Source organism: Spodoptera frugiperda, chromosome 3, assembly GCF_023101765.2.
Source record: "Spodoptera frugiperda isolate SF20-4 chromosome 3, AGI-APGP_CSIRO_Sfru_2.0, whole genome shotgun sequence".
Classification (NCBI taxonomy): domain Eukaryota; kingdom Metazoa; phylum Arthropoda; class Insecta; order Lepidoptera; family Noctuidae; genus Spodoptera; species Spodoptera frugiperda.
Window position 1 is genome coordinate 6,818,047 of NC_064214.1, and position 26,766 is coordinate 6,844,812.

General features: G+C 45.3%; 2 protein-coding genes across 3 annotated transcripts in view; one reads left to right on the forward strand and one right to left on the reverse strand.

Annotated features, from left to right (window-relative positions):
- The first annotated feature begins 9,305 nt into the window (after nucleotides 1-9,305).
- LOC118274309 (WD repeat, SAM and U-box domain-containing protein 1) lies at nucleotides 9,306-21,455 on the forward strand. The gene is given in 13 exon segments (XM_035591771.2): nucleotides 9,306-11,186; nucleotides 11,189-11,443; nucleotides 12,162-12,578; nucleotides 12,662-12,771; nucleotides 12,843-13,024; nucleotides 13,099-13,267; nucleotides 14,224-14,411; nucleotides 14,486-14,640; nucleotides 15,822-16,316; nucleotides 16,390-16,509; nucleotides 16,680-16,783; nucleotides 20,393-20,516; nucleotides 21,269-21,455. Coding segments are annotated over 13 exon segments (2,688 nt in total). The 5' UTR covers nucleotides 9,306-10,918; the 3' UTR covers nucleotides 21,370-21,455.
- Nucleotides 21,456-21,556: 101 nt separating this feature from the next.
- The window catches only part of LOC118273985 (lachesin), a 43,930-nt gene continuing 38,720 nt past the window's right edge, over nucleotides 21,557-26,766 (reverse strand). For both annotated transcript variants that reach the window (XM_035591289.2, XM_035591290.2), the window contains exons 3-9: nucleotides 24,355-24,494; nucleotides 24,022-24,162; nucleotides 23,748-23,841; nucleotides 23,098-23,291; nucleotides 22,898-23,003; nucleotides 22,555-22,774; nucleotides 21,557-22,475 (exon numbers count right to left, since the gene is read on the reverse strand). In XM_035591289.2, the coding sequence (XP_035447182.2) occupies nucleotides 22,442-22,475; nucleotides 22,555-22,774; nucleotides 22,898-23,003; nucleotides 23,098-23,291; nucleotides 23,748-23,841; nucleotides 24,022-24,162; nucleotides 24,355-24,494 (929 nt within the window). In that variant the 3' untranslated portion in view covers nucleotides 21,557-22,441. The remainder of the gene's footprint in view (nucleotides 22,476-22,554; nucleotides 22,775-22,897; nucleotides 23,004-23,097; nucleotides 23,292-23,747; nucleotides 23,842-24,021; nucleotides 24,163-24,354; nucleotides 24,495-26,766) is intronic.

Genomic DNA, 26,766 nt, shown 5'->3' on the forward strand with positions numbered 1-26,766 from the left:
AAGTAGGTATCCAACCTAAATGATCTATACATATAATAAATCTGTAGAAGGGTCAATTCTGTACATTGAAAATATTGAAAAAATAAATAGCAGGGGGTGTTACTGGATCGATACCAAACCCAAATATGTGATTAAATTTTTTTTTCTCTGACAGTCTGTATGTTCAGGCTTTACGTGAAAACTATCGGTTCGATTTCGAAGAAACTTCGGGCGGAAGCTAGTAATAGTAATGTCGGCGACGGCGACCTCTCGCGCCCGGCACTGCTTCAGACCATGGTGTGGAGCGAGAGGGACTGGATGCCGTCTCCTCCTTCTGCGAAGCAGTTAGCTAGCTAAGGAGGAGGCGGGGCGCGTGAGAGAACAAACCTCCTCACGCCCCAGCCGTCGCGAGAGACACTCTGGGCGACGGGGATCGCGCGACGATCTCCGGCCACCGTAAGTGCGGGCCTGCGGACGGCGAGCAAGGGTAGCTCACCGCCCGAATAGAACCAGACCCGTGCATGCGGCGCGTCGCGTTCCGCGCGCGCCTCAAAGAGCCATCAGACCACCACAGGTGGGGCCCAGTAGGGCTGATGCCTGATCCGGAGCTGCGGACTACCTAGCGGGTTTACCGGGGCTCCGGCTCGAAAAGCAGGAGAAGGAACGGGGTGGTTTACTTTTTAGTCAGTAAGAGTCTGACACTCCCTCTCGCCTCGCTCAAGGCGGGAGAAGTCATTGGATGATTTCTCCCCCCCCCCAAAAAAAGCTAGTAATAGTAATAATTCTGTGCTTTAATTAGTTTTTACCTTTTGTTTTGTTTTTAGAAAGATCTACAAAATGAAACAAAAGAAACAATATTTACCAGAAAATTAAAAAAAATCCTGATACAAAAATGCTTCTACTCAATAAAAGAATTCTTCGAAGAAAAACAGAACAACAAAATTAAATGCCAACATAATAACATAATACACCCATACATAACCGCTTACACCTATAATTATAAATAAATACTACCCTCCTCTTTTACACTAACCCCCATAACATATTATAAGATTTACATACTACTATATATATATGCTCACTACATAATATACTACAATATATACACATAAGAAATTAACACTACTATTAAGTTTGTATTAAGTCCTAGGTTAAGTAAATGTAATCTAGGATAAGTTAGCCCTCAAATTTGCAACGCCTGAAAAAGGCAGTTAAGGCAGTTAAATTAAGACCTGTATGTAATACCTACCTTAACGTGCAAATAAATATTTTGAGTTTGAGTTTAGTTTTTGGTTTTTTGAAGTTTTTAAAAGGCAGTTTTTTATTTTCGCAGTGTTTCTGAAATTAGTTAGCTTATAATTTATATATACATATATATATAGATTAAGTATAAACAATAGTAATGAAAGTCGGGCGCTTGTGATCGAGTTAATGAGCAAAATAATGGCTAAATCACTATTGTAGTGTGTAATACACCTCGCCCCTATAAGTAGAGTAAGTTAGTCGTATAAGATAGTCAATTAAAGATATTCATAAGATCAAGACGTCTCCTTAATTGCTCCCTAACTAACGTCATTGCACTATCACTGCATAGTATAAAACAAAGTCGCTTTATCTGTGCCTATTTCCCTTTATAAGCTTAAATCTTTAAAACTACGCAACAGATTTTAAGGCGTTTTTTTAGGTTCCCGTAGCCAAATGGCAAAAAACGGGACCCTTATATATTTTTCATGTCTAATGTAATAATTATATTAAAAATAAAACAAATAGACAACAATGTAAAAAGTAAATATGTAATGTAGGTATGAATCTTGATATTCCGAAGATAGTAGGAAATCTTCATGATAAATACAGGGAAAGGGGAATTGTTTTACTCAAAATTTAACGCGTGCGGGCCACGGGCAGTAATGAATAAATCAAAATTACTAATTTTTTCAGTGAGTGACATAGGCTATATATGTATGTAATACACGTGCGAAGCCAGGGCGGGCCGCTATGTTTTTATATACAACGTTCACAGTTTTTCTGTAGTGTATTTATTATCAGCATTGCACCTGTGCGAAGCCGGGGCGTGTCGCTAGTACATATAACATAGTGGCTTATAGCCATTATTTCCGGGGAACAAGGTTATCGATATCAGAATTTTTGGACAAAAACTCTCGTTAAGAGAACAACAACTAGTCGCTATATGTCCGCCTTGTATATTTTTTCGTTAATCAGCTTTCTTCCATCCTTTCTACATCTCGAAGCCATCGTAACATTCCCGTTTCTATCGTTACCACTACATTGTCTTTCAAGTCACACTTTTCTCTAATAACACTATTTTTTACTTGATCACCCAATTTTGCTCCACCCATACTTCTTAAGGCTCTCATTTCCACCGCATTAATCCTGCTTTCATGCTTCTTCTGCCACACCCATGACCCACTACCATACAAATGCGTAGGTGCTAGTACACGCTGTATTACAGCAACTCGAGCTTTGCTGGATATCATTTTACTCGACATTGACACTATTTCCCGCTTTCGCTCTCCTTTCAATATCCCCCCCACGCTTTCCATCGCTTGTAAATAAAGACCCCAGGTATACAAACTCATTCACTTGTTCCAATGTGTCATCACCTATCATTGCCTGGCATTCTGTTACCACTTCATTCCATTATATTACCAACACTTGCGTCTTTTTGATATTTAATCAAAATTTTGTTCACATTGACTTTCATACCTTTCCTTTCAAAAGCATCATTCATCACAATGATCATTCGTTGTAGTTGTTCGTTATTTCAGCGAGTAATCAATAAATCCTAACATTTGTCTATTCCCACTCTTAACTCATCTCGTGTGGGAGACAGAGTGGAAGGAAGGTAGGGAGGCTTTTGCCATGCAGCGGGACGACCATGGCTGAAAATAAATAAATAATTAACTCAACTCATTTGAGTTGAATCTTACATAATGTTAAAGTTATTTTCCTTATGTAAAAGTAAATTCCTTTTGTAAATATATTTGTTAATGTAAATAATGTAATATAAGAAATTAGTGTAATTATACGTGAGATTTAATGTAGAAAGCATGAATTCATTGATAATAATTAATAAATAACCGAATATATGTGCTGATAAATGGCAGACATGTCGTGAGCTACCATAATTTAAGATCCCACATGTATTTTTTAGGGTTCCGTAGCCAAATGGCAAAAAACGGAACCCTTATAGATTCGTCATGTCTGTCTGTCCGTCCGTCCGTTCGTATGTCACAGCCATTTATTTCCCAAACTGTTGGGCCTACATAGTTGAAACTTTGTAGGATGGTGTATTTCGATAACCGCTATTCGAATTTTGAATAAAAATTAATAAATTTAAAAATTAGAGGGAATGGAATGGGAAACTTTTTTGAAATTTTTTTGATTCAAAAAAATTTTTTTTTCAGCTAACATATCCGTGGTGGGTATCTATGGATAGGTCTTTAAAAAAGACATTAAGGTTTCTAAAACCATTTTTCGTGAAAATCAACTGTTTGAAAGTTAGACGTTTCCAAAGTAGAAAAATGAGTGCCCCCCCCCCTCTAACTTTTAAAATAAGAGAGTGACAAAACTAAAAAAAATATATGCTGTAGATTTCAATAGAAACTAACAACGAAAATTGGTTTGAACCAGATATCATTATTAGTTTATAAGAAATAAAACATTTTCAAAAACTGCAAATATAAGTTTGTTGTTCATACAAACACTATGTAAAACCAAATTATTATATAACTTTTATAATATGTCATTTACTTCCTGTTACGGAACCCTTCATGGGCGAGTCCGACTCGCACTTGGCCGGTTTTTTTAATTCAGTATGTTTGAGTAAGTAAAATGTCTTATTTATTATTATTTCTGATGCATCAGGGATCCTGATTTCTATATAAAAAAATACAAAATAATTTAATTTAATTTAATTTAATTTAATTTAATTTAATTTAATTTAATTTAATTTAATTTAATTTAATTTAATTTAATTTAATTTAATTTAATTTAATTTAATTTAATTTAATTTAATTTAATTTAATTTAATTTAATTTAATTTAATTTAATTTAATTTAATTTAATTTAATTTAATTTAATTTAATTTAATTTAATTTAATTTAATTTAATTTAATTTAATTTAATTTAATTTAATTTAATTTAATTTAATTTAATTTAATTTAATTTAATTTAATTTAATTTAATTTAATTTAATTTAATTTAATTTAATTTAATTTAATTTAATTTAATTTAATTTGCTGAATACGATTCCAATCTCTCAAATAATCCATTAATTGTTTGCTCGGCAAACACCGCCCGCTCCTCGGCAATGAAACCTAAGACCCCTTGCTCAGCAAACACACCACCACTGTGTGACCACTCAACCAACGAGCAACTAACCTATTTCAAAGTATATAATATAGTTTGTTTACTTTGTTATACTGACTTTACATGTTATAAATATTGGTTGTCCGAATCATTATTGAAATTGTCCCAGACATGACGGAACATAATTACCAAGACTCGCGAGCAACAGCAGCGCGAGCAGGCGCGCCATGCTAACACTGTACTGACACTGTACTGATATTGCACTGACACTGACACTGACACACTGACACACACACGCGTGGGTCACTAGCTTGAGTGCGTGCGCGCCGCTCCGTAGCCGGCACAGTAGTGTCGCGCCGCGGTCGGAGGCTGCGGGCATCTCCGAGAGGTCGTGCCCCTCCCTTTATCTCGGCGAAGTATGACCGCACTGCTCGCGTCATGATAATGTAGCGTAATCGTTACAATCGTTTCGTACCGCTGCTAACATAACATTTTATTACCTGCATAGTAATTATTATACAGAGATACCTCTGCCGCACTCCAATGTCCACAGCCGTGGTGTCGTGGTGTTGTTATAAATGAATGCGTTCCTTTAACGGAGTGTGAGGTTTGGTAGCAGTTTGTTTCATTACTGGTAGAGTATACGTTCGAGTACGGCAGTGAGCACAAGCCGGCGGATGTCTCGCGCTGGCACGTGCCGATACGACTGGCATGAAACAGGGTGACATTGAACACGCGCGACACTGCCACACAGCGCACCGCGGGGCCATCTGTCTCACGACTTCCTACTTTTGTAGGCACAATAGAACAGGGATGTGCCGCGGCACACACATCGACACATATCACCGAGCTGACCGACGGATGCGGCCCTACTTCCGTTGATTACAACTGATTAAGACGTACAGTGAAGGGAGGAACTTGCCAAACTTATGCAGGTTCGGCCCCATATGGAATACTGCTCTCATCTTTGGGCAGGGGCGCTCCAGTACCAGCCTAATACACTATGGCAATGCGTAAAGATGTAGCTTCGTTGTGCATTTTCTATCGGCTATACCACGGGGAGTACTCTGAGGAATTGTTTGGTCTTATACCTGCCGCTTCTTTTCGCCATCGTTCTACACGACAGCACTTCCATCCCCGTCATATAGATGGTTGGCAGACGACAACTGTGTGCTTCTCGCATAACTTTCTGCGTCGCTCAACAAAACTGTGGAATGAGCTGTGGGCGGCGGTATTTCCGAACCGATACGACCTTCAAACCATCAAGAAAAGGGCATACTCCTTTTTAAAAGGCCGGCAACGCACCTGTGATTCCTCTGATGTTGCGGGTGTCCATGGGCGGCGCTGATCGCTTACCATCAGGTGACCCATTTGCTCGCTTGCCACCTATTCCATAAAAAGTCTAAGTAACTGACTTACTTATATCCTCCAAACATTTGTTCCCGCTCTTATGACAGATTACGAGTTTTAGTGATTTTGATATGAGTTGAAGCTACACTGGGGTATTTGTGACTGTTTTGTGGCAATGTCATTGCGATTCATTCATTTTAGGGATGGTAAAAAGTATTTTAAGATTAAAATTTATTAATGTTCCACGAATTGGCCACATTGCATGTTGTGCAAGTCACGCTTTGTTCTCCACAAAAGACATCAACGCGCACACGTATTATTGCACATTGATTCAGCAAGTATAAAATGCATGGTCGCTGACCGGTATATCTGTGTATTACAATACAATATTAGTTACTTTTAGACATTACATTAAATTCTTTATCAAAGTGCTTAAAGTTGTTTTTCAATGTGATGAGTCGACGTTTGGCCATTATCTCGCCTGGTACTAAGCGATAATGCAGACTACGAAACAGGCTAATATATTACTAAACATGCTTGCACAATATAAAATACAGACGATATAAAATATGCACAAAGAACATATATAAATAGAGCTTATTTTTGGAGGAATAAACAATGATTAGTTAAGTAAGTACACGTTTGCGGAGTGGTAGCAGTGCCAGTAACACACTACTGGTCACTCCATAGAGTGAGCCGGACGTGGCCGCCGACGGGAGACAGTAGCGGTAGCGGCGGTCGCTGGCGGGGCCTCGCCAGGTAGTCGGACAAAGGCTGGCCTTGGGACATGTTGGTTGACAGGTCAATCGATCTGCGCGGTACTTGCCAGGGCGTCGCGCGTCGGCGTGGACTTGTGGTGGACGTTACTCACCAAGTATGCCACGCGTACGTCACGCGCTCACTTAAGGTCACGGCGCGTCGCGTGCTCTATTTCACATTAATTAATTGCGCGATTCATAATTATATGCACCCGCATCCGATGGTTGGATTTCTTCAGATTACGCTCTCAATCTCCCTCTGTATTTGGTATAATCCCCGCGATCGGTAGGAGTCTCAAGGATTGTATTGTATAAAAACATGGCCTCCACTAGGAGGTCCTCGACGGCCTCCACTTTCTTCATACGTGGGTGTGCCGCAATATCGTAGTTAAGTCTTCGGAAAGCGCTACCTATTGAGATTACTTCCGATTTAATTTCCTTGTGGACATTAGGCTTAGGTTGACCGAACTCATTTAGGTCACAATGCTTGCTTCCTCTTGATTTGAGTTGTTTTTGGATATGCACAATATAGTTTCAAAAGACCCCATAGGTCCCACTAGTCGTCGGAAGTAATTTAATTGGATCAAATGCATTTTTTATATTCAGATTTTTGGGTTTGGACAAAGACCGAAAGGTATTTGAAGAAAATCCAAAACTTTCAAGGTTTATGGATTTTTATTGAAAGTCTGCGAAAAAGCCAATCCTGGACCATTACGATACAATATAACTTAGGACGATGGGATCTGTGCTACTTTATACCTAGTGGTGAACCCAACGACAACGCTAAAATTGAGTAGTTTTGACTTCCGAGAATAGTAAAGTACCATGTTTATACTTCCGTTTGAAAATGTTTATTTTAAGTTCAAATACTGGTAAGATAAATTAGTCAGGTTTTCTGTACGTAAATTTTCTTTCCGTAGCCAATTGGCAAAAAAACGGAGCCCTTATAGATTCGTCATGTCTGTCTGTCCGTCCGTCCGTCCGTCTGTCACAGCCGTTTATTTCCGAAACTGTTATTGCCTTTTTTTTTTTGAGGGGGGAAAATCATCCAATGACTTTTCTCGCCTTGGGCGAGGCGAGAGGGAGTGTCAGACTCTTACTGACTAAAAACCACCCCGTTCCTTCTCCTGCTTTTCGAGCCGGAGCCCCGGTAAACCCGCTAGGTAGTCCGCAGCTCCGGATCAGCCCTGCTGGGCCCCATCTGTGGTGGTCTGATGGCTCTTTGAGGCGCGCGGAACGCGACGCGCCGCACACACGGGTCTGGTTCTGTTCGGGCGGTGAGCTACCCTTGCTCGCCGTCCGCAGGCCCGCACTTACGGTGGCCGGAGATCGTCTCGCGATCCCCGACGCCCGGAATGTCTCTCGCGACGGCTGGGGCGTGAGGAGGTTTGTTCTCTCACGCGCCCCGCCTCCTCCTTAGCTAGCATGACTGCTTCGCAGAAGGAGGAGACGGCATCCCAGTCCCTTTCGCTCCGCACCATGGCCTGAACCAGTGCCGGGCGCGAGAGGTCGCCGTCGCCGACCACATCCCTGAGGACTTGGCGGTGCTCAGCCCACGCAGGGCACACCGCCACCGTATGTTCTACCGTGTCCTCCGGGCGGTCCTCAAAACTGTTATTGCCTACATAGTTGATACTTGGTAGGTTGATGTATTCTAATAACGGGTTTTACTCCATAAATGGAACTAATTCAAAAAACCTTTTTTTTCATCTAACCTATCCGTGGTGTCTCTGGATAGGTCTTTAAAAAGACATTAAGTTTTCTAAAATCAATCATTTGAAAGATAGACGCTTCCAAAGTGGAAAAATGAGTGTCCCGCCCCCTCTAACTTTTAAAATAAGAAAGTAAGAAAACAAAAAAAGATATAATGTGGTAGATTTAAGTGGAAACTTTCAACGAAAACTGGTTTAAACGAGATCTCATTATTAGTTTTTAAGATATAATACATTTTCTAAAACCGCAAATATATATCTTTGTCGTTCATACAAACACTATGTAAAACGTTATTATCCGACTGCGCCAGAAGGGGAGGGTTATATTTTTCGAGAGTATGTATGTACATACTCTTTATCTCATTTATTTTTATAACTTTTATATTAGGGGCCATCCATAAATTATGTCACACGAATCTCATGATTTTTGACCCCCTCCCCCCGTCCTTGTCACAATTGGTCACATTTGTGAGACCACCCCCTCCCTAGTGTGAAGTCACATTTTATAATTTTACCTACATAATTTTACATACATACATAATAATGTTTTAAATAAAACAGCATTTCCGAAATTTGTTTTATTACCCGACTGCGCCAGAAGGAGGGTTATGTTTTTTTTTTCGAGAGTATGTATGTACCTATGTATGTATGTATAATTGTTTGGCACGCTCTGCAGCCTAAACGGCTTGATGGATTTTGGCTTGAGATGTGTCGTTAGATTCGTATTTACTGTGAGAGTGACACTGGATATATCAAAATAATATAAAAACAAAATGGCGGATTTTTGGCGCCAAATTCAAATATTGCTCACTCTCTAGCCTGAACGACTCGATGGATTTCAGCTTGATAGGGGTCGTTTGATTCGTATATTCTGTGAGAGTGACACTAGATAAATCAAATATAAAAATAATAAAACTAAACGAAAATAAAATAAAAAAGTAATTTAAAAAACTAAAAAACTAGACTGCGTTTTTTTATAATATGAAAATAAAAAAAACCCTAAAATAAGAAAGTCATCGTAAAATTGAAGTAGTCGGGACCCATTCTAAATAATTATGAAGACTTAGTGAGGGCACATACGGCTGGCTTTCTAGAATGGGTCCCGACTGCTTAAATTTTACGATGACTTTCTTGTTTTAAGGTTTTTTTTTTATTTTCATATTATAACAGTCGGGTAAAAAAACGCAGTCGGGTTTTTTAGTTTTTTTTAATTACTTTTTTCGATAATAGTTCCAAGTTCGTGTTTTAAGCCTTTCACTGCCACCAAAAAAGTGTTAAAGGTTATTCCTCCACTAGTGTCGGATAACGTTGTCCGACATGGCGTCCAATGTGTCAAGGAGTTAGATTATAATAATTGAAATGTGATGTCACAAAATTTAGGAGCCCTCCCACCCCCTTGTCACACAATGTCACATTTCGTCGACCCCCTCCCCCCCCTTAACGTGTGACGTAATTTATGGATGGGCCCTTATGTCATCTACTTGCTGCTACGGAACCCTTCATGGGCGAGTCCGACTCGCATTTGTTCTGTTTTTCCCAGTTTGGTAAGTTGTAATAAAGAATTGATTATTCACTGCACCAAATGGTCACAAATACTACAGTATTACGATTTTAAGACAGAACAGAAAATAAGGTTTTGTAATAAATATAAAAGAACGTATTCCTCTACTGAATTTAACTTTCTGTAATAGAATATTGTTTATGACGATCATATTCGCAATATTTTCATTAAACATTACGAATGCGAATGTCAAAAAGTATGCGAATATATTGGAATTCGAATATTCGTTACATCACTTGTATGTATGTAAGACGCGCTTTTGGCTGACTCGATGTTGATGCGGTTTTCAGAAAAGTATTTTTTAGGCTTAGGAGAAGGTTTTAGGTATACCCAACTTAAAAAAATAGAATCGGTAAAGAAATTGAAGGTGGTCCCCTTAATTTAAAAAATCCATCAAGCCGTTTCGAAGATATAGGTAATATTAGGCTCATACATACAAGATACGCGCGAAAAACATAACCCTTCCTTGGCAGTCGGGTAAAAAAGGAAAAAAGGTTATACAATAAATATAGCTTCGGTACTAAATCGATTCCGTTACCATTTGTTAAGTCCAAGCCCTAATTATGGCAAAAGTCATTATTCTACGAGGACGAAGTCGCGGGCTACAGCTAGTTTAGAATAAAATTTCAAAGTTAATTAATTTATTCAGTGAAATGAATGTGGTGAGCGTAGTGTCCTGCTGTAGCCTGAGGCACGCGATGTCCGGTAGCTTTTGCGTACGTGTGTGCCTACCGCCAGTATTGACGAGAACCAATCATACCAGTCCACAGCTTGCGATCGATACCATGTGATTTGTATCCACATTAATACAGTCACGCACCTACTGACTGTTGATGGTGGTGCTTACATGTAATGGTGTTTGACGATGTTGATTAATCGTCAAATGATGAGATGTAAACGTTGGAACGTAGTTACAATGTTTGCCTCGCGTAGTCAAACGGCTTATTATAAAAAAATAAAAATAAGTGAAGCAGCTGAAGTGGAGGACGGCGTCATGCGTCCACCAGTCGGCTTCACACGGCATTCGACGGAGGGTCGAAGCCTCATTATCGATTACCAATACGTCGCCGCGGCCGGACAGCGAGGCCACTCGCGGCACTGCGCTGTCACTGCCACCGAACTCTACACGTCTTTATTATGGACCGCGTAACGCCAAGTCTACAATTTAATGATATGAATCCTGTCTTGTGAGACTGCAATCTAACAGATTCAGCGAGGAGCCGACAGCCATGCAAGAAATAGAAGAACCGACGCTCTTGCAGACAGTGCGCGGCCACAAGAGCGAGGTGACGTGCGCGGACGCGAGCGGCGGGCGGCTGGTGACCGGCGGCGGCGACCGCGCGCTGCGGCTGTGGCGCTGGGAGCGCGGCGCCGGCTGGGACGAGGTGGCGCGCTGCGGCACCGCGCACCGCTACGGCGTCACGGCGGCGCGCTGGGCGGCCAGCGGCGTGCTGCTGGCGTCGGGCGGCGTGGACGGCGTGGCGCGCGTGTGGAGCGGCGCGACCTGGCGCCGCGGCGGCTGCTGGCGGCGCCCGGCGCGGCGGCGGCGCGCGCGCTGTGCTGGGCGGGCCGCGCGCGGCTGCTGGTGGGCCATGACGACGGCGTGCTGTGCGTGTGGCACGCGGCGCGCGGCGTGCAGCTGGCGCGCCTGCACGCGCACGAAGGCGCGCTGCACGCGGTGGCGGCGCCGGCGCGGGGCGCACTGTTGCTCTCTGCTTGCACGCACGGCGTGCTCAAAGTTTTCGATCTCGCGGGTGAGCTCTTAGTATTTAATATCCGCAAAGGACTGCCTATTGCGAATAATTCTAATTCTTTAGGCATAGTCTCTATTCAAGAACACCTTAACCCAAACGGATTCCCGAGAAAGATCGGCCCAGTCCACTTCAGCTTGTTACCTGGTAAAATTTCCGCAGCTCGGATTTGATCTCTCAGAGAGACTATGAGCATACCTTTATTAATAGATCACTGCCTGACCATGGAATATAACCATGACACTACGCAATCTGTACGATGGTCTAAGCTAAGGAGATTATTTGATGGTCATGATTTGATTTTGTTGTGTGGTATGTTATATTGTACCACTATTACCATATGTTACCAATATATTACCATATATTGTGGTTTTTGACAATTTAAAAATTATCATTTGTTACAAAATTTCATGTGTTTTTTTAATTGTGACTTCACCCAGGCAACTAGCACTTAGGTAGCGACCCATACAACTCCATTTCCATACTTACTCCTTGAAAGGCCCGGGCCATCTTAGGGCACCACATTGTGGGCCTTGTTAGGAAGTACTCTCGATTTTGAATAATTATAATCTGGTAAAAATATAAAACGAGAAATAACATAACAGTCACGTATGATTCGTTGTTAAATAGATGAATTTTTCATTTTAAGAAAGACTAAGATTTTATTGGCGACTGTACCTTAAAAAAATACAGGAACAATGTAATGTTATGCGGTACACAGAGGTATGTCGGACCGGATGTCGCGGCGTGACGTCGTCATCAGTGGTACCCCTCGCGTGGATGGACAACGTGCACGATCTGGGCGCACTGTGCGCCGACGCCACGGAGGACGGCAGCATGGCGGCCACGGGCGGGCAGGACGCGCTCGTGCGGGTGTGGCACACCCGCGTGGAGGACGGCTGGCCGCGCGGCCTGCTGCGCGGCGGGGAGCGGCTGAGCGGGCACAGCGCGGCCGTCACGGCGCTGCGCTGGGCGGGCTGGGGCGCGGCCGCGCTGCTGGCCTCGGCCTCGCTGGACCGCACGGCGCGCCTGTGGCTGCCGGCCGGCGCGCGGCTGCACTGCGTGCGCGTGGTGCACGCCCACTCGCGGTACCTCACCTGCGTGGCGCTGGCGCACGACATGCGGTATATGGTCACTGGTCAGTCGCTCACTGTTTCTCGCCATGTGAACACTTGCTGCACTGCACCCACTACTGCAGATTAAGGCTTCGTTGCTTTGCAGGTTCGAATGACAGGTCACTCAGGATGTGGTCGCTGGGTTCTCTCACGCTCGACGATCAGTTGGATATTCCGTGTGAAGCACTCTCTCACTTTGGTCTCGGCGACCTCAAAGTAAGCCTTAATCTATAAATATTATATTGAGTAGTATGTGAGGTGATCGACGACGACGTGCAATTTTAAAGGGCATCGGGCCACTTGATGACGAGGTGATCGACGAAGACGGTATTGCGACGCAGACAGCAGTGGCCGGTCGGGCCGAGAGCAGTGACCACAGCTGTCTGCAGCGCTTGTGGAGCTCGGCCACACATGCCGGTGCCATCAACGACATCGCCACGCACGGGGACCTGGTGGCCACCGCTTCTAGGTAATGATTAGGAATCGGGCGGCGTAGACATCAGGCGGGGTGGACGTGTGACTCGGTGGACTGTGATGTTGTAGCGACGGAACTGCGCGCGTGTTCCGCTGGAGCGAGGAGCGCGGCGAGCTGGAGGCGCTGCACGAGCTGGCGAGCCACGAGTACCCGGTGCTGGCGGTGGACTTCGCAGCCGCCGGCGCCGTGCTACTCACCGCGGGACTCGACGGCCGCGCCTGTCTCTGGGACGTTGAGGTACCCTACTCAATCTGGGTGCACGAAGCACCCGAACGAAGCACCGCCGCACAGTGTACCTGTTGTGTTTATCAAACACATGCCATAGACTTTTAAACATTTTGGCAAAAATGTCCAAAGGAGATCGACCAATTCAAACCTCGACGAACAAAAATAAAAGACTGTGGGTTTTCAAGGACTAATATTACTAATAGGACTAATGTAATATGTTGCAGCTGATGGAAATATATCAACATTTTTAGTTTAATTTATTGTGGGGGAGCCATGCTTCGCCACGAATGGGGGGCTCGACCGTAGTGATACCACGGCCACATAGACAACAGACGTGAGATAACGCTTAAGTTGTGTTTTCTTGTGTGAGTGAGGTTATCGAATGTCCAACTACCCCCTTCCCAATCCCCAATTCCCCAAAACAAATTACGAGAAATACTAATATTAGTCCTTGAAAACCCACGGGATTTCATTCTTACATTTATTTCACGGTTTAATTACTAGACTCCATTTGTCCTTGGATGCCTACACCTGCCACTTAAAATTCCATCGCCAAATATAAGGTGTTTATACAGGTGGTAATCATTCCCGTTAAGTGGTTTATAGGGATAATATTTTTTTTACGGAACAGAGAGTAAAGTGCCCTAAGAAAAAGAGGATCCTCCGACCTGGCGAGGTGATCGTGTCTGGCGGGCTTTCTGCCCAACTGCTGTTCGTTGGAATTTTCTATCAATGTTACTCGCATGTAAACTTCACTTCAGCCATTCAGGATTATGACGTCACCCGATGATTTGTTCGTCGGTCGTTTATATGCGACTTGTATGTGTCATTTGTTATGTGTCGCCTTAAGTTACCAGGCACTAGGTGAATACGGAAAAGGTTAATGAAACTTTTATTTTACGGAGACACTATTATTGCATATGAGTATGGTATTATAAAATGAAATACTAATTATGATGCGACAGACGGGCGTACAGCTGCGGTCGCTGTGCGTGCCGGCGGGGGACGACAGCGGCGCGGGCGGCGAGGCGGGGGGCGGCGGGGTGCGGGCGGCGCGGGCGTCCGCCACCCGCGCCGCGCTGATACTGCTGGGAACTGACGACGGCCTCACGCCGCTCTGGAGCCTCGACGATGATAACCCACAGCCTCTGCAGTGAGTACCGTGTGTGCGTGGTGCAAGCCATGCGACACACGGCTGTGTAGTACAGTGTGTACGTGTGTGCGCAGCGTGTACAGCGCGCACAGCGCGGCGGTGACGTGCTGCGGCTGGTCGTGCGACGCGCGGCTGTGCGCGACTGGCAGCGCGGCGGGCGAGCTGCGGCTGTACGCGCCGCCGCCGCACGCGCGACTTCTGCACTGCGAGGCGCAGGCACACGACCTCGGTACTCTACGGTTGATAACCGACTTCTCAAAAAGGAAAAGTTTTATTAGGGTTGGACCTCATCACGCATCGCACGGAATCACATTTGTTCCGCCTGTGCTACCACGTGCTGCAGTATGCTGACGCGCGTCCGCATGCGGCAGCACACTGCAGTATACGGCTGGCATACTGCCGCGTTCTCTCATGATCATTTTAGTTTCAAGCGCGAGATGGATAGGAAAACGGAAGAGAGAGCAGTGATTCTAGCGTGTATTTTGCAAAAAAATGCAATAATAAAATGTGCTGAGGAGCGGGCGCGTGCGTCTTTATACGATAGAGTGAGACAGCGGTCATCGGCGGTGAAAGCATACGTTGTCATGCTATCGCGCGCTTCAGCGTTCCGGAGTCTCCCTGCCGACCATTGCATTTTGTCCGTGATGCCGATCGCCTCGAGGATTCCGCCGCGTGCTATTGCATTATGCTTTCTGTCTCGGTCTAGCAAATGGCAGTTCTAAGCGACAGAAAGAGAAAGGGCGACGGAAAAAGGCGATTCCGTGCTGCCAGATTAGATCCAACCCTTAACCACTTGTCTGTCGGTATATGTATAAGACACAATAGAAAACACATTGTGTCTCGCGTAGATCTGTGGCCCAATTTCATTTACTTTACACCTCTTCCATTGTATCATATCGATGTACATATTTAATTAAAAAAGTAAGAAATAAAACTACATTTAAAAACCAACCTAAAATCACAAACTAGAAACCAAAAAAATATTATTGTTAATTTAAAATACATAAATAGTACTCAGTACGTGTGTGGACACACTGAAAGTCAACAAGTCGGTGCCATAAACCCATAGCAGAATATTTAATAGAAATTCGACTAATTTCAATGTCTCGCGGAACGCTGCTCATGAATGAAGCTATGATGCCTCTAGCACGGCTTGACACTAGTCGAGTTCCCCGTCAAACAGTTACGTGGGTAAGCCGATAACATATAATAATAATTATTAATTTAGTATGTCTCACGAAAGTTGCAATAAAATACAAATTATAACAGCCCAAACACAAGATACTGTAAACCGTTGAGGAGTCCCCTTAACAATTACACGTCAGACGCTTGATGACAGTCTCACTAGATCTAGTTATATTAATATTTGTGTTCTATCTACTGTGACCATAACGCAATTAACTTGAACAGAGGGCGTGCAGAGTCTGGACTTCGCTCCGTCTCCGAGCTCGCTGGAGCTAGGCGAGCGGCAGCACGTGCTGGCGACGGCAGGCGGGGACTCGCTCATCAAGCTGTGGCTCGCGAGCCAGCTGGAGGACGGCGTGGCGGTGCGCGCGGCGCTGGAGCTGCACGGCGGCGGCGGCGGCGGCGTGCGCTGGGCGGGCGCGCTGCTGGCCGCGGCCGGCGCCGACCACGCGGCGCGCGTGTGGCGCGTGGCGGCGCGCGGCCGCGGCGCGGAGCTGCTGGCCGTGGTGTCCGTGGGCAGCGCGGGCGGCGTGCTGGCCGTGGGCCTGCTGGGCGCGGCGCCGCTGCTGCTGGCCGGCTCGCTGTCCGGCTCGCTCGCCGTTTGGCAGCTGCCGGCCGAGCTGCCGGACGAGCGGGACGACGAGGAGGGCACGGCGCCGTGTTTCTGGACACAAGAAGGCGTGCGGCGGTGGCTGCGAGACTGCGTCTCGCGAGTGCCCGGTCAGTGCCCCGCGCTGTGTAGCTACTGTGGACACTTGGACTACTGAGGCGTCATAGTTTGTTTCTGCCGCAGGGTCGGAGCTGCGACGCAACCAGGAGACGTTTCTGACCCAGAGATGTCAGCAGATGGAAGTAACGGGCTCCATGCTGCTCTCTACACCCATCGACTCACTACTTGAAACATTTGGATTTGGTACTAATAAAATGAATCCTGAAAGTTAATATGTTATCGAATAGGCAATTAGCCCATTTATTTATTTCTGTCATTCTCCAAATGACTATTTCCTTTTTGTTGGTCGTCTCGTAGTTATCGGAGGAGGATGATTACAAACTATTATATAACGCTGACTTTGTGTTACGTAGATACAAACAAATCAGAAGAAGGCAGTGAGGACGTGGAAATGGTGAGCATGCGCATGCGTGAGGAGCTACAGTGGCTGCAGGCGCCGCCGCCATCCTACCAGCAGGTAAGCGCAATAAGGAAATAGTTTTCGAAATAAATCAATATCGGCAGACAGATGCTCGCAATCTGAAACTTAAAACCGAACAGTTCATGTCGCATGACGTCATACGTCGGTACATTAATGATATAATACAGTCTCTCTCTCTGTAGTCGGTCCCTCATGACTGAGGATCGTGGTCATCATTGGATTCGCATTTGGAGCGAATTATTTGCCTCCATCGCATCGTGAACGAGTTGGTGGAACCCGGTGGTAGACGATTCCTTGATCTGGTCTGTCCATCGCGTTGGTGATCGGCCTCGTGATCGTTTGCCCTCTGTATTGCCGACTATGATGAGTCTCTCCAGATTTTCGTCGTTTTTTCTTACAACGTGACCGAAATATGCAAGGATACGCTGGCGACACATTGTGGATAAACGCGGCTTCACATTCAGCTGCGAAAGGATCGACTCGTTTGTGCGCATGGCGGTCCACGGTATCCGCAGCATCCGCCTCCAGCACCACATTTCGAACGCATCGATCCTCTTCCTCTCTCGAGCTAAAATTTTTTTTACGTTTCGACTCCATAATTAACGATCGGGATTTTAATATTCCCGATCTTTCTTATCTATCTATTGCTCTGATGAGTCGCCTTTTGGTATTGATGGTGATACTCCTCTTCCCCCACATGCTTTTGAGTCGAGCCATAGCGTTTCTGGTCATGCCAATCCTCCTTATTATTTCGGGAATGCAACTGCCATCATTGTAGATTAGGGACCCAAGGTAGATGAAGTGGTCAACGGTCTGGATACCGGGGATGACGTTTCCCGCATCTGGTAAAATCCCCGCTCGGTCAACGACCATGATATTCGTTTTGGCCTTGTTTACTGCGAGTCCGATGTTCCCACTCTCCCTCTCAAGCCTTCCAAACAACTCCTACATATCCTCGCTCGAGGTAGTCAGCAAGACAGTGTCATCAGCGTAACGGAGATTTGATATGCGTTTACCACCTACGTGAAATCCAGCCCAGTCTTCCAGGGTTTGTCTCATTATATATTCCCCATATATGTTGAAAAGAGCTGGGGAGAGAATACAGCCATGGTGCACCCCTTTTTTGTGCAGAAGGTATGAGAGAAATCTGTCCCTATCTTCTCTGAACAGCGATTGGTGGCGTAAAGCTGCTGAATCAGTCCGACCAGATGACGAGGCCCTCCCATTTCTAAGAGAATGTTCCATAAATGATCCCATTGCACACAATCAAAGGCATTGGAGTAATCGATAAAACATAGTATTACAGTGCTATTAAATTCCCTACTCCTCTCTACAATTTGCCGGACGTTGTGAATTTGCTCCCGGCTGCCTCTCCCCTTCACAAAGCCAGCCTGCTCCTCGGGCACGTGATATGACAGATAATTGTTAAGTCTCTTGTTCAGGATGTGCAACAGTATTTTGCTGGCATGTGAGATTAGTGCGACTGTTCTATAATTCCCACATTCATTTATTAAATGAATTTGAGCTCCCACTAGAAGCGGGACCTCGCAACTTTAGTTCGCTTAAAGCGTTCTCCAAAAATATTTAACTAAATATTTATTTTTCCAAGTTAACTTTTCTCGAAGCCATTCAGGCCAATTTCGACCGCCTATAACTTTGTTGTGGATAAAACAGAAAGCCTTAATTTTCAGATACTAAACATGGCATATTTCAATTTTCATTAAATTTTAATCAATTTTATTAATTTTCTTGAACTACTGGTTTGATTGCATATTAGCATTTGTGCTTTATGCACGTGGTGTCGATTTTAGGAAACTTAGGCATCGAAAAACACTTTAATAATCCTTATTACAAGCCGAATGTCAGTTATAAGCAGATACCAAAAAATCCAAGTTATAGCCGGGGTCAAGTAAATCTTTTTTTTTCTAAGCCTTACTTTGTTACCTATGACAAAAAAATCCTAGTATCCATATTATGTGTATAAAGCAAAAATGTAACTATAACGTAGAAATAGCATTACTTGGCTACTGATAAAAGGGTCTACCTTTATTAGTAGAATTTTTTTGGTCATAATTTTATTTTGCATAACAACGCATGGCAGAAACTTCAATTCGCAGAAAATCATTTGGTATACCATCATTTGTAATACATTAAAAACGCATAATTTTATAAGTCAGAATCATCTTTAGGCATAAATTGATACGCATAATAATTGCAAGGTAGAACCATCATATTGCAGAATGTTCACTGGCGGAATCGTCTTTTGGCATAAATTTCATAACCATAATAATTAAAAAGTAGAACCATCATATCTCAGAATGTTCACAGTTAGAATCGTCTTTTGGCATACTTTTAATATCCATAATAATTGAAAGACTCATCTATCACGCAAGCATGCAGCATGCAGCATGCCAGCAAGCATGCAAGCAAGCATGCAGCATGCAAGCAAGCAAACAAACATGCAGCGTGCAAGCAAGCAACATGCAAGCATGCAGCATGCAGCATGCAAGCAAGCATGCAAACAACCAAGCAAGCAGCATGCAAGCAAGCAAGTAAGCAGCATGCAAGCAAGCAGCATGTAAGCAAGCATGCAGCAAGCAAGCAAACAAGCATGCAGCAAGCAAACAGCATGCAAGCAAGCATGGTTTCTGTCACGGCTCCGGCGCTGCGGGGCTCCGGCGGTCCCACGCGTGCTAATCGTCGCAGACGGCTTTCGCTCGCCACTGCAACTTCGGCTTGTTGGCCGGCTTCGCCGGCCAGCCTCAGCTGCGGCGGCTCGCTCATAGCCGCCTGCTCCTCAGCCCGCGGGCCGCCTCGCCCCTCCGCGCCTACGCGATTTTAAATTGCACTCTAGGGGTAGGGCAGACAAGACTACGTGCAGTCGGTTTTGCAGCGATTCGGTTCTGTCACTTCACTAACTTTTATTCTACCATCTTCTTAATATGCCAAGTGAAATTATGCCAAACAATCGTCGCTCTAAATAAACGTTATGTGAAACAAAATTATGCAAAATTAAGCTTTGCCAAACGTAATTATGCCAAATAAAATTCTACCATCTTAAAAGTATGTCTTTGTAAATTCGGACATATAAACATTCGACAAAACAATAATTATATTAAATGATTTTTATGCCATATGTATATTCGTTTAAAGAAGATCCTGCCAAGTGTGTTATGCCAAACAAATTTCGGAGCATTAAAATTCTGCCAGATAGAGGGAACCCCTGATAAAACTACCAAAACTGCCATGTTTAATGAAGAATTACTCTGAACGGACTAAGATTTGAAACTTGGCGCCATAATAACTTTTATTCAGCTTAAAATTACCTATCCAATGATGTAACACACATAGCTATTGGAAGGTGGGACCAAAATTTGCATTCTCCAAAATCAGTTCATGTAGGTACATAACACTGGTAAAATTAAGAAACATGAATGAAATAATAACAATTTTCGTAATATGTAACTTAGGACAGAAGGTACCTTAAGTATTGATCTCAAACCTTTTTTGGGTAGAAAAACTGAGGTGCAAACTTGGCTTTTTTACAGGATGTTTTTCATGACATTTGTCTTATAATTTTGGCTTTGCATGACTGAAGCAGTAAACTGCTCGGTCCTACAACTACATGTAAGTCCGTGCCGGCAGGAGGCGTCGGCCCCGCACTGGCTGCGGTGTCCAGTGTCGCACCGATTGCTGCGGGAGCCAGTGTTCGCGGCCGACGGATACACGTACGAGCGCGCCAACATCCTCGACTGGTTCCTGGCTGCCGGTACGTAGGACGGCAGTCGCCACCGGGCCTCCGGTGGACCGTGTCCACGTTGTGTGGTGGTGTGTGTGCCGTGTCCACGTTGTGTGGTGGTGTGTGTGCCGTGTGCACGTAGTGTGGTGGTGTGTGTGCCGTGTGCACGTAGTGTGGTGGTGTGTGTGCCGTGTCCACGTAGTGTGGTGGTGTGTGTGCCGTGTGCACGTTGTATGGTGGTGTGTGTGCCGTGTGTGGTGGTGTGTGTGCCGTGTGCACGTAGTGTGGTGGTGTGTGTGCCGTGACGACGTTGTATGGTGGTGTGTGTGCCGTGTGCACGTAGTGTGGTGGTGTGTGTGCCGTGTCCACGTAGTGTGGTGGTGTGTGTGCCGTGTGCACGTAGTGTGGTGGTGTGTGTGCCGTGTGCACGTAGTGTGGTGGTGTGTGTGCCGTGTGCACGTAGTGTGGTGGTGTGTGTGCCGTGTGCACGTAGTGTGGTGGTGTGTGTGCCGTGACGACGTTGTATGGTGGTGTGTGTGCCGTGTCCACGTTGTGTGGTGGTGTGTGTGCCGTGACGACGTTGTATGGTGGTGTGTGTGCCGTGACGACGTTGTATGGTGGTGTGTGTGCCGTGACGACGTTGTGTGGTGGTGTGTGTGCCGTGTGCACGTAGTGTGGTGGTGTGTGTGCCGTGTGCACGTAGTGTGGTGGTGTGTGTGCCGTGACGACGTTGTATGGTGGTGTGTGTGCCGTGACGACGTTGTATGGTGGTGTGTGTGCAGGGAGCGCGGTGTCGCCGGTGTCAGGGCGGCGCCTGCTGTCGTGTGCTCTGCAGCCCAACTATGCGCTGCGGAACCAACTTCGTGACTTCCTGCGCAGCTGAGCTTCTACTACACCACCGTAATACCTCTATTATCTCCGGATCTGATTCCGCTTAGCAGAATGTATTAAACTCGGATATGACATCAATTGGTGCATGTTGTTTTATTTTGCTGCTCCTGCTACTAAGACAAGTTTAACACTCTCCAGATATTCGTAGGAATGTGGCAGCAATAAATGATACAACTACAAATGTTTCAACGATTTCATCTTTATTTTGTATCACTTAAGATATATATTTACAAAGTGGGCAGTAACAGTGTCAACGAATCAAACTTTTTAACTCGGAACCACTGTTCAACGATATCCAAATAACAAACTGAACAAAATATTATAATATATTGGTCGATGCGGCCGGTTGCGGGGCCCGCTTCCCACTGCATGCTGCGCCTGCGCCGCGCCCCCGTTCGCACCGACCACGTCGGTCAAACAATTACAAAGTTGATCGTTTTCAATTCAACCAATTCACAGATTATCTTACAATTCCTTGCAGCTTTGTACAGTTCAGCAAACAATATGAGTAAGTACCACGAGTTGCTGGCCAGTGGATGCAACGGTTTCGATGTCGTAATGAGTAGTCGAGCTAGTCTCCGGCGGCGCCGAGCCCACGGCCCCACCGGGTCGGACTGGGGCACGGCGCCGCCGGCCTGCCGGATTAGTAATTTCCTATCGATACAATTAATTGTAATCATTTATAATAATTATGTACAACTTTACAAATGTGAAAGACGCCTGAGCAGCGGCCAGCCCGCAAGGCGCCGCTTCGCTCGCCTCGTCGACCTATTTACATAGTTTTGTTTCCCATAATATAAACTTTAATAGGTAGATACCGATACGAATAATTTCGTAATTTAATTATTTACTGTTCTCACATCGTTCATATCACAACGCGTACGACTGACCGTTCCTTTATCTAAGTAATACATCAGAATTTTTACATTAAGTTAACACCCCGCATCGCATGCGGCGCGTGGCTGGACGTGAGGGCGCGCTCGCCCGACACACGCACACATTCACACACACACACACACACACTGTGTCCGCACTGAGGCCGCGCGCGCTCACACTTCGCTGCGCTATTTGCCGTCGTCCTCGTCGTGACATAGCACCCTGCAATAGACAGCCGCCGTCAGTACACAGTCACTAGTGGAGGGGGGGGGGCAGTGACTCGAGTGGGCGCAGTACTCACGGGCAGAGCAGCGCCAGCGCCAGCAGCAGCAGCAGGCGGTGCAGCACGAGCTGCGGGCGGACGTGCGGCGCGGCGGGCGGCAGCGCGGGCAGTAGTGCGGGCAGCGCGGGCAGCGCGGGCAGCGCGGGCAGCGCGGGCAGCGCGGCGGCCGCCAGCAGCGCGCGCCGCGGGGAGGCGCCGCGCGCCCCGTTCCCGTGCTGCATGGCCGCCGGCTGCTCGCCTGTAACACCCACATGTACCGATGTACTACACTCTGAATAAATCATGTCCAAAAATATACGCATTGTTAGCATGCCCCTTGAACAAAATGTGCTGGTCGTACGATAAAGTAGAGAGTACTGACCGCTGAGCACGTGCAGCATGACAGACGCGGAGTCGAGGTTGGAGGGCGAACACGAGTAGTTCCCGGAGTCCTCGCGCCGCGGACTGTAGATGATGAGGTTGCCCACCTGCAACACATGCATGGCCGGTGAGAGTGCCTGGCCGGGTGTGGGGGAGTATGGGAGCTATGGCCAGTGTTCGCCGAAGTCTGGGCAGCCTCACCGTGGTGTCGGGCGCGACGCGCTCCATGCGTATCTCGACAAGGCTCTTGTCGTAGTTGAGCACGCGCTCGTCGTTGTGGTACCAGAAGATGTACGCCGGCTCCTCCAGCGCCTGCGTGATCACACACTTCAGGCTCACCGTCGTGCCCGCCTTCACGTACAGCTCCGACTCGCCCACGATCTCAATCTTTGGCACTGCGGAAGCAAGTAACAAAGCATTGATAATACAAGGAGCTATCTCTGTTGAGGACCTTTTACATGTAGAAATTGTTCAGAGATTCCGAGAGAAACCGCGTCGCATTGTGTTTTCCAGTTTGAGATAGGTTGAATAAAAAGAGTACGGTATATGTTACAAACATGTCAACAAGACCTGTGTGGACATTAAAGCAGTTCTCCCAAGCCTGACTATCATCTAAGTAGTCTTTTTTTATAACGTACAGTTTTTCTTTGATAACATTCTCTCTCTCTCTCTCTCTCTCTCTCTCTCTCTCTCTCTCTCTCTCTCTCTCTCTCTACTTAGGCAAACATTTGTCTATCTGTCTACTTAGGCAAACATTTTAAAAACTACCGAAATCACAGTTTAAAAATTATAAGTTGTTCAACTTAAACGAGGTTTGTTTGGTTGAGAATAATGTTGGCGATGAGACTTACCTACAACATTAAGCTGCACGAAGTGGCTCATCTTGGGCTCGGTGCCGACCTGGCACTCGTACACCCCGGCGTCCCGCGCCTGCACGTACTTCACCTGCACACACGCGCACACGCACACATTCATTGAGTGCCACACTCACACCGCTCCCTGAGAGCGTTAACTATTCATTACAAAATGTAGACATTGAAAGCTAGACTGCAGTAGCCAAAAGTGATGCCCTGTGATCGAGAATGGTATTGTAGAGAATGTGCGAGTATGAGCGCAACAACGCACCTGGAGTGTCCAGGTGTCGGTAGCCTCCACGAGGAAGGCCTGGAAGCGCTCGTCGGCAATGAAAGTGAACCGGTCCACCGTGAGGATGTGCGCGTCGCGCCGTCTGATCCACGACACCGACTTGTTGCTCAGCTGCCGCACCTGCACGGTTGTATTGTCAGCAAACTGTTCCCTTATTCACATTCACTAGTTAGTAGTTCACTAGTCTCATGCCACGGTAGGGCCTTGATTGAAAATCGACGAAAAGGAAATAAACTAGGTCAAGTCAAGGGCTACTAAAATAAGTAAGTTGTTGTAACTAGTACAGAATATAAAGACACGCGTGGCATGTACCTTGCAGGGCAAGTAGGCGTGAGTCCCGAGCTGCGTGGTGATGTTGTTGGGCGCGGAGGGGTCGAAGTAGGGCCCCGTGTACAGGCCCACGTAGCGCTTGGTGAGCCGCGGCCCGGCGCCCGCCTCGCCACACGACAGCACTGCAAAGTAAAAAAAAGTCAAAATCATTTATTTCAAATAGACCAGGAAGGCACTTTTGTACGTCAAAGCAAATATGTATAATAATATTAATAACGTCTGTCTGTCGGTCAGTCCTCTAGTGAAGCTATTTGCTCATTCCAAAGTGTAGATTCCTATGGAGAAGAACGCTAGAATTTGTCCAGTCACTAAACTAGAAACAATATATACCTCGACATCAAGACCAATTAAATATGGTGTGCCTCAAACGTGGTAGTGTTTCGGGGCCCCTGCTGTTTCTAATTTATATAAATGATTTACCAAAAATAACAGAATATGAAAATTAAATGGTACTTTTTGCTGATGACAGCACAGTGATAATAAAATGCAAAAATCCAAATACCTACCAAATGGACATAAATAACACCCTCTCTAAAATAATTAACTGGCTAAATGATAATAATCTCATTATAAACCTCAATAAAACTAAAATAATGCACTTCCATCAGCGAGTGGAAAATACTCCAATTAATATCACGTACAACAATTCGAAAATAGAAGAAGCCAACATGACAAAATTCTTAGGTGTTACTATGGATGAAAATTTTACTTGGAAACCACACTTAGATGAAGTTCGTAAACGATTGAGCAAGTCAGCATATCTTCTGTTTCAATTGTCGAAAAAAGTTAACGTTGAGACGCTTCTAATGGCGTATCATGGATTGGTATCCTCGGTTTTAAGGTATGGCGTTGTTTTTTGGGGCCAGTCAACAAATAGAGAATTTGTATTTAAATTACAAAAGAGATGTATACGGGCGCTATATGGGATAAAAAAACTGACAGCTGTGTTCCATATTTTAAAAAATCAAAAATTTTAACTCTCAAGCTTTGTATATTTTAGAAACCGCAATTTTTGTCAAAAATAATCCTAATTTATTTAAAAAAATGGCTGATGTCAAAAAAATACCCATTCGCTCTCAATACCTAAACACTTTATGTAATTTAAGATGTAAAACATCATTATATAAAAAAAGTTTTTTCGGTCTTGCTCCTCAAGTATATGTTACGGTAAATCTGATAAATTGAAAATTATTAATAATTTTACAATATTATTAATAAATATCACACGTTTTGGTAAATGTGAATAATCGATCGAAATTTATTACTTTTAGTAGTGATTATTAATAATTCACGACACATATTGGTGAAAGTAATAAAATAAATATAAACCCAATGTTTTTTGACCAGTAGGTATTTATTTATAATATTAAACACTGTCTTACGATTATATTAATTAGAGATCACACAAACAAGGTTACTTGTACTTGCTTTAAACCGAAAGGACAACAAATTCACATATTCCGAACTAGAATATTAAATAGTGTCCTTCTAGGGCATATTTATCTGGGCTCGCTGTCATTGCAGCGGTAAGTCCCCTGTTTGAGAAGTGGCTAGAGAAACCTCACCTACCGCCTGACGCAGGTGCTTACCGGACATGGGAGTTTCGGTAGGTTCCTGTTCCTTATTGGGTGGGAGGAAACGCCCGGGTGTCATCACTGTGAGGACCGCCCGGAGGACACGGTAGAACATACGGTGGCGGTGTGCCCTGCGTGGGCTGAGCACCGCCAAGTCCAGTCGGGGATCGCGTGACGATCTCCGGCCGCCGTAAGTGCGGGTCTGCGGACGACGAGCAAGGGTAGCTCGCCGCCCGAACAGAACCAGACCCGTGCGTGCGGCGCGTCGCGTTCCGCGCGCGCCTCAAAGAGCCATCAGACCACCACAGATGGGGCCCAGCAGGGCTGATGCCTGATCCGGAGCTGCGGACTACCTAGCGGGTTTACCGGGGCTCCGGGTCGAAAAGCAGGAGAAGGAACGGGGTGGTTTTTACTCAGTAAGAGTCTGACACTCCCTCTCGCCTTACCCAAGGCGCGAGAAGTCATTGGATGATTTTCCCCCCTCAAAAAAAAAGCCACTAAATGGCGTATAATAATAAGATTTAAATTTAGAAATTGAATCTGTAATTTAGGTACCTACTTATCTGATTAATCCAGCCTGAATCCACCACCCAAGTCAAGATTTTGTATCGTGTTGAGGACTGTGTGGCGTTAGGGTGGCTAAAAATGATACGTCGTTAGCGGTGCACCACCCAAGTTAAGGTGAAAGGTTAAAACGTGCCGAGAACTGTATGGCATTAGGGTGGATAAAAATGATATGTCGTTAGCGTTTTCCCCTCAAGACTCAGGCGCATCTTGAGAAGAATGTTGCCTTTAATACTATCACGGGCTTCTACAATAC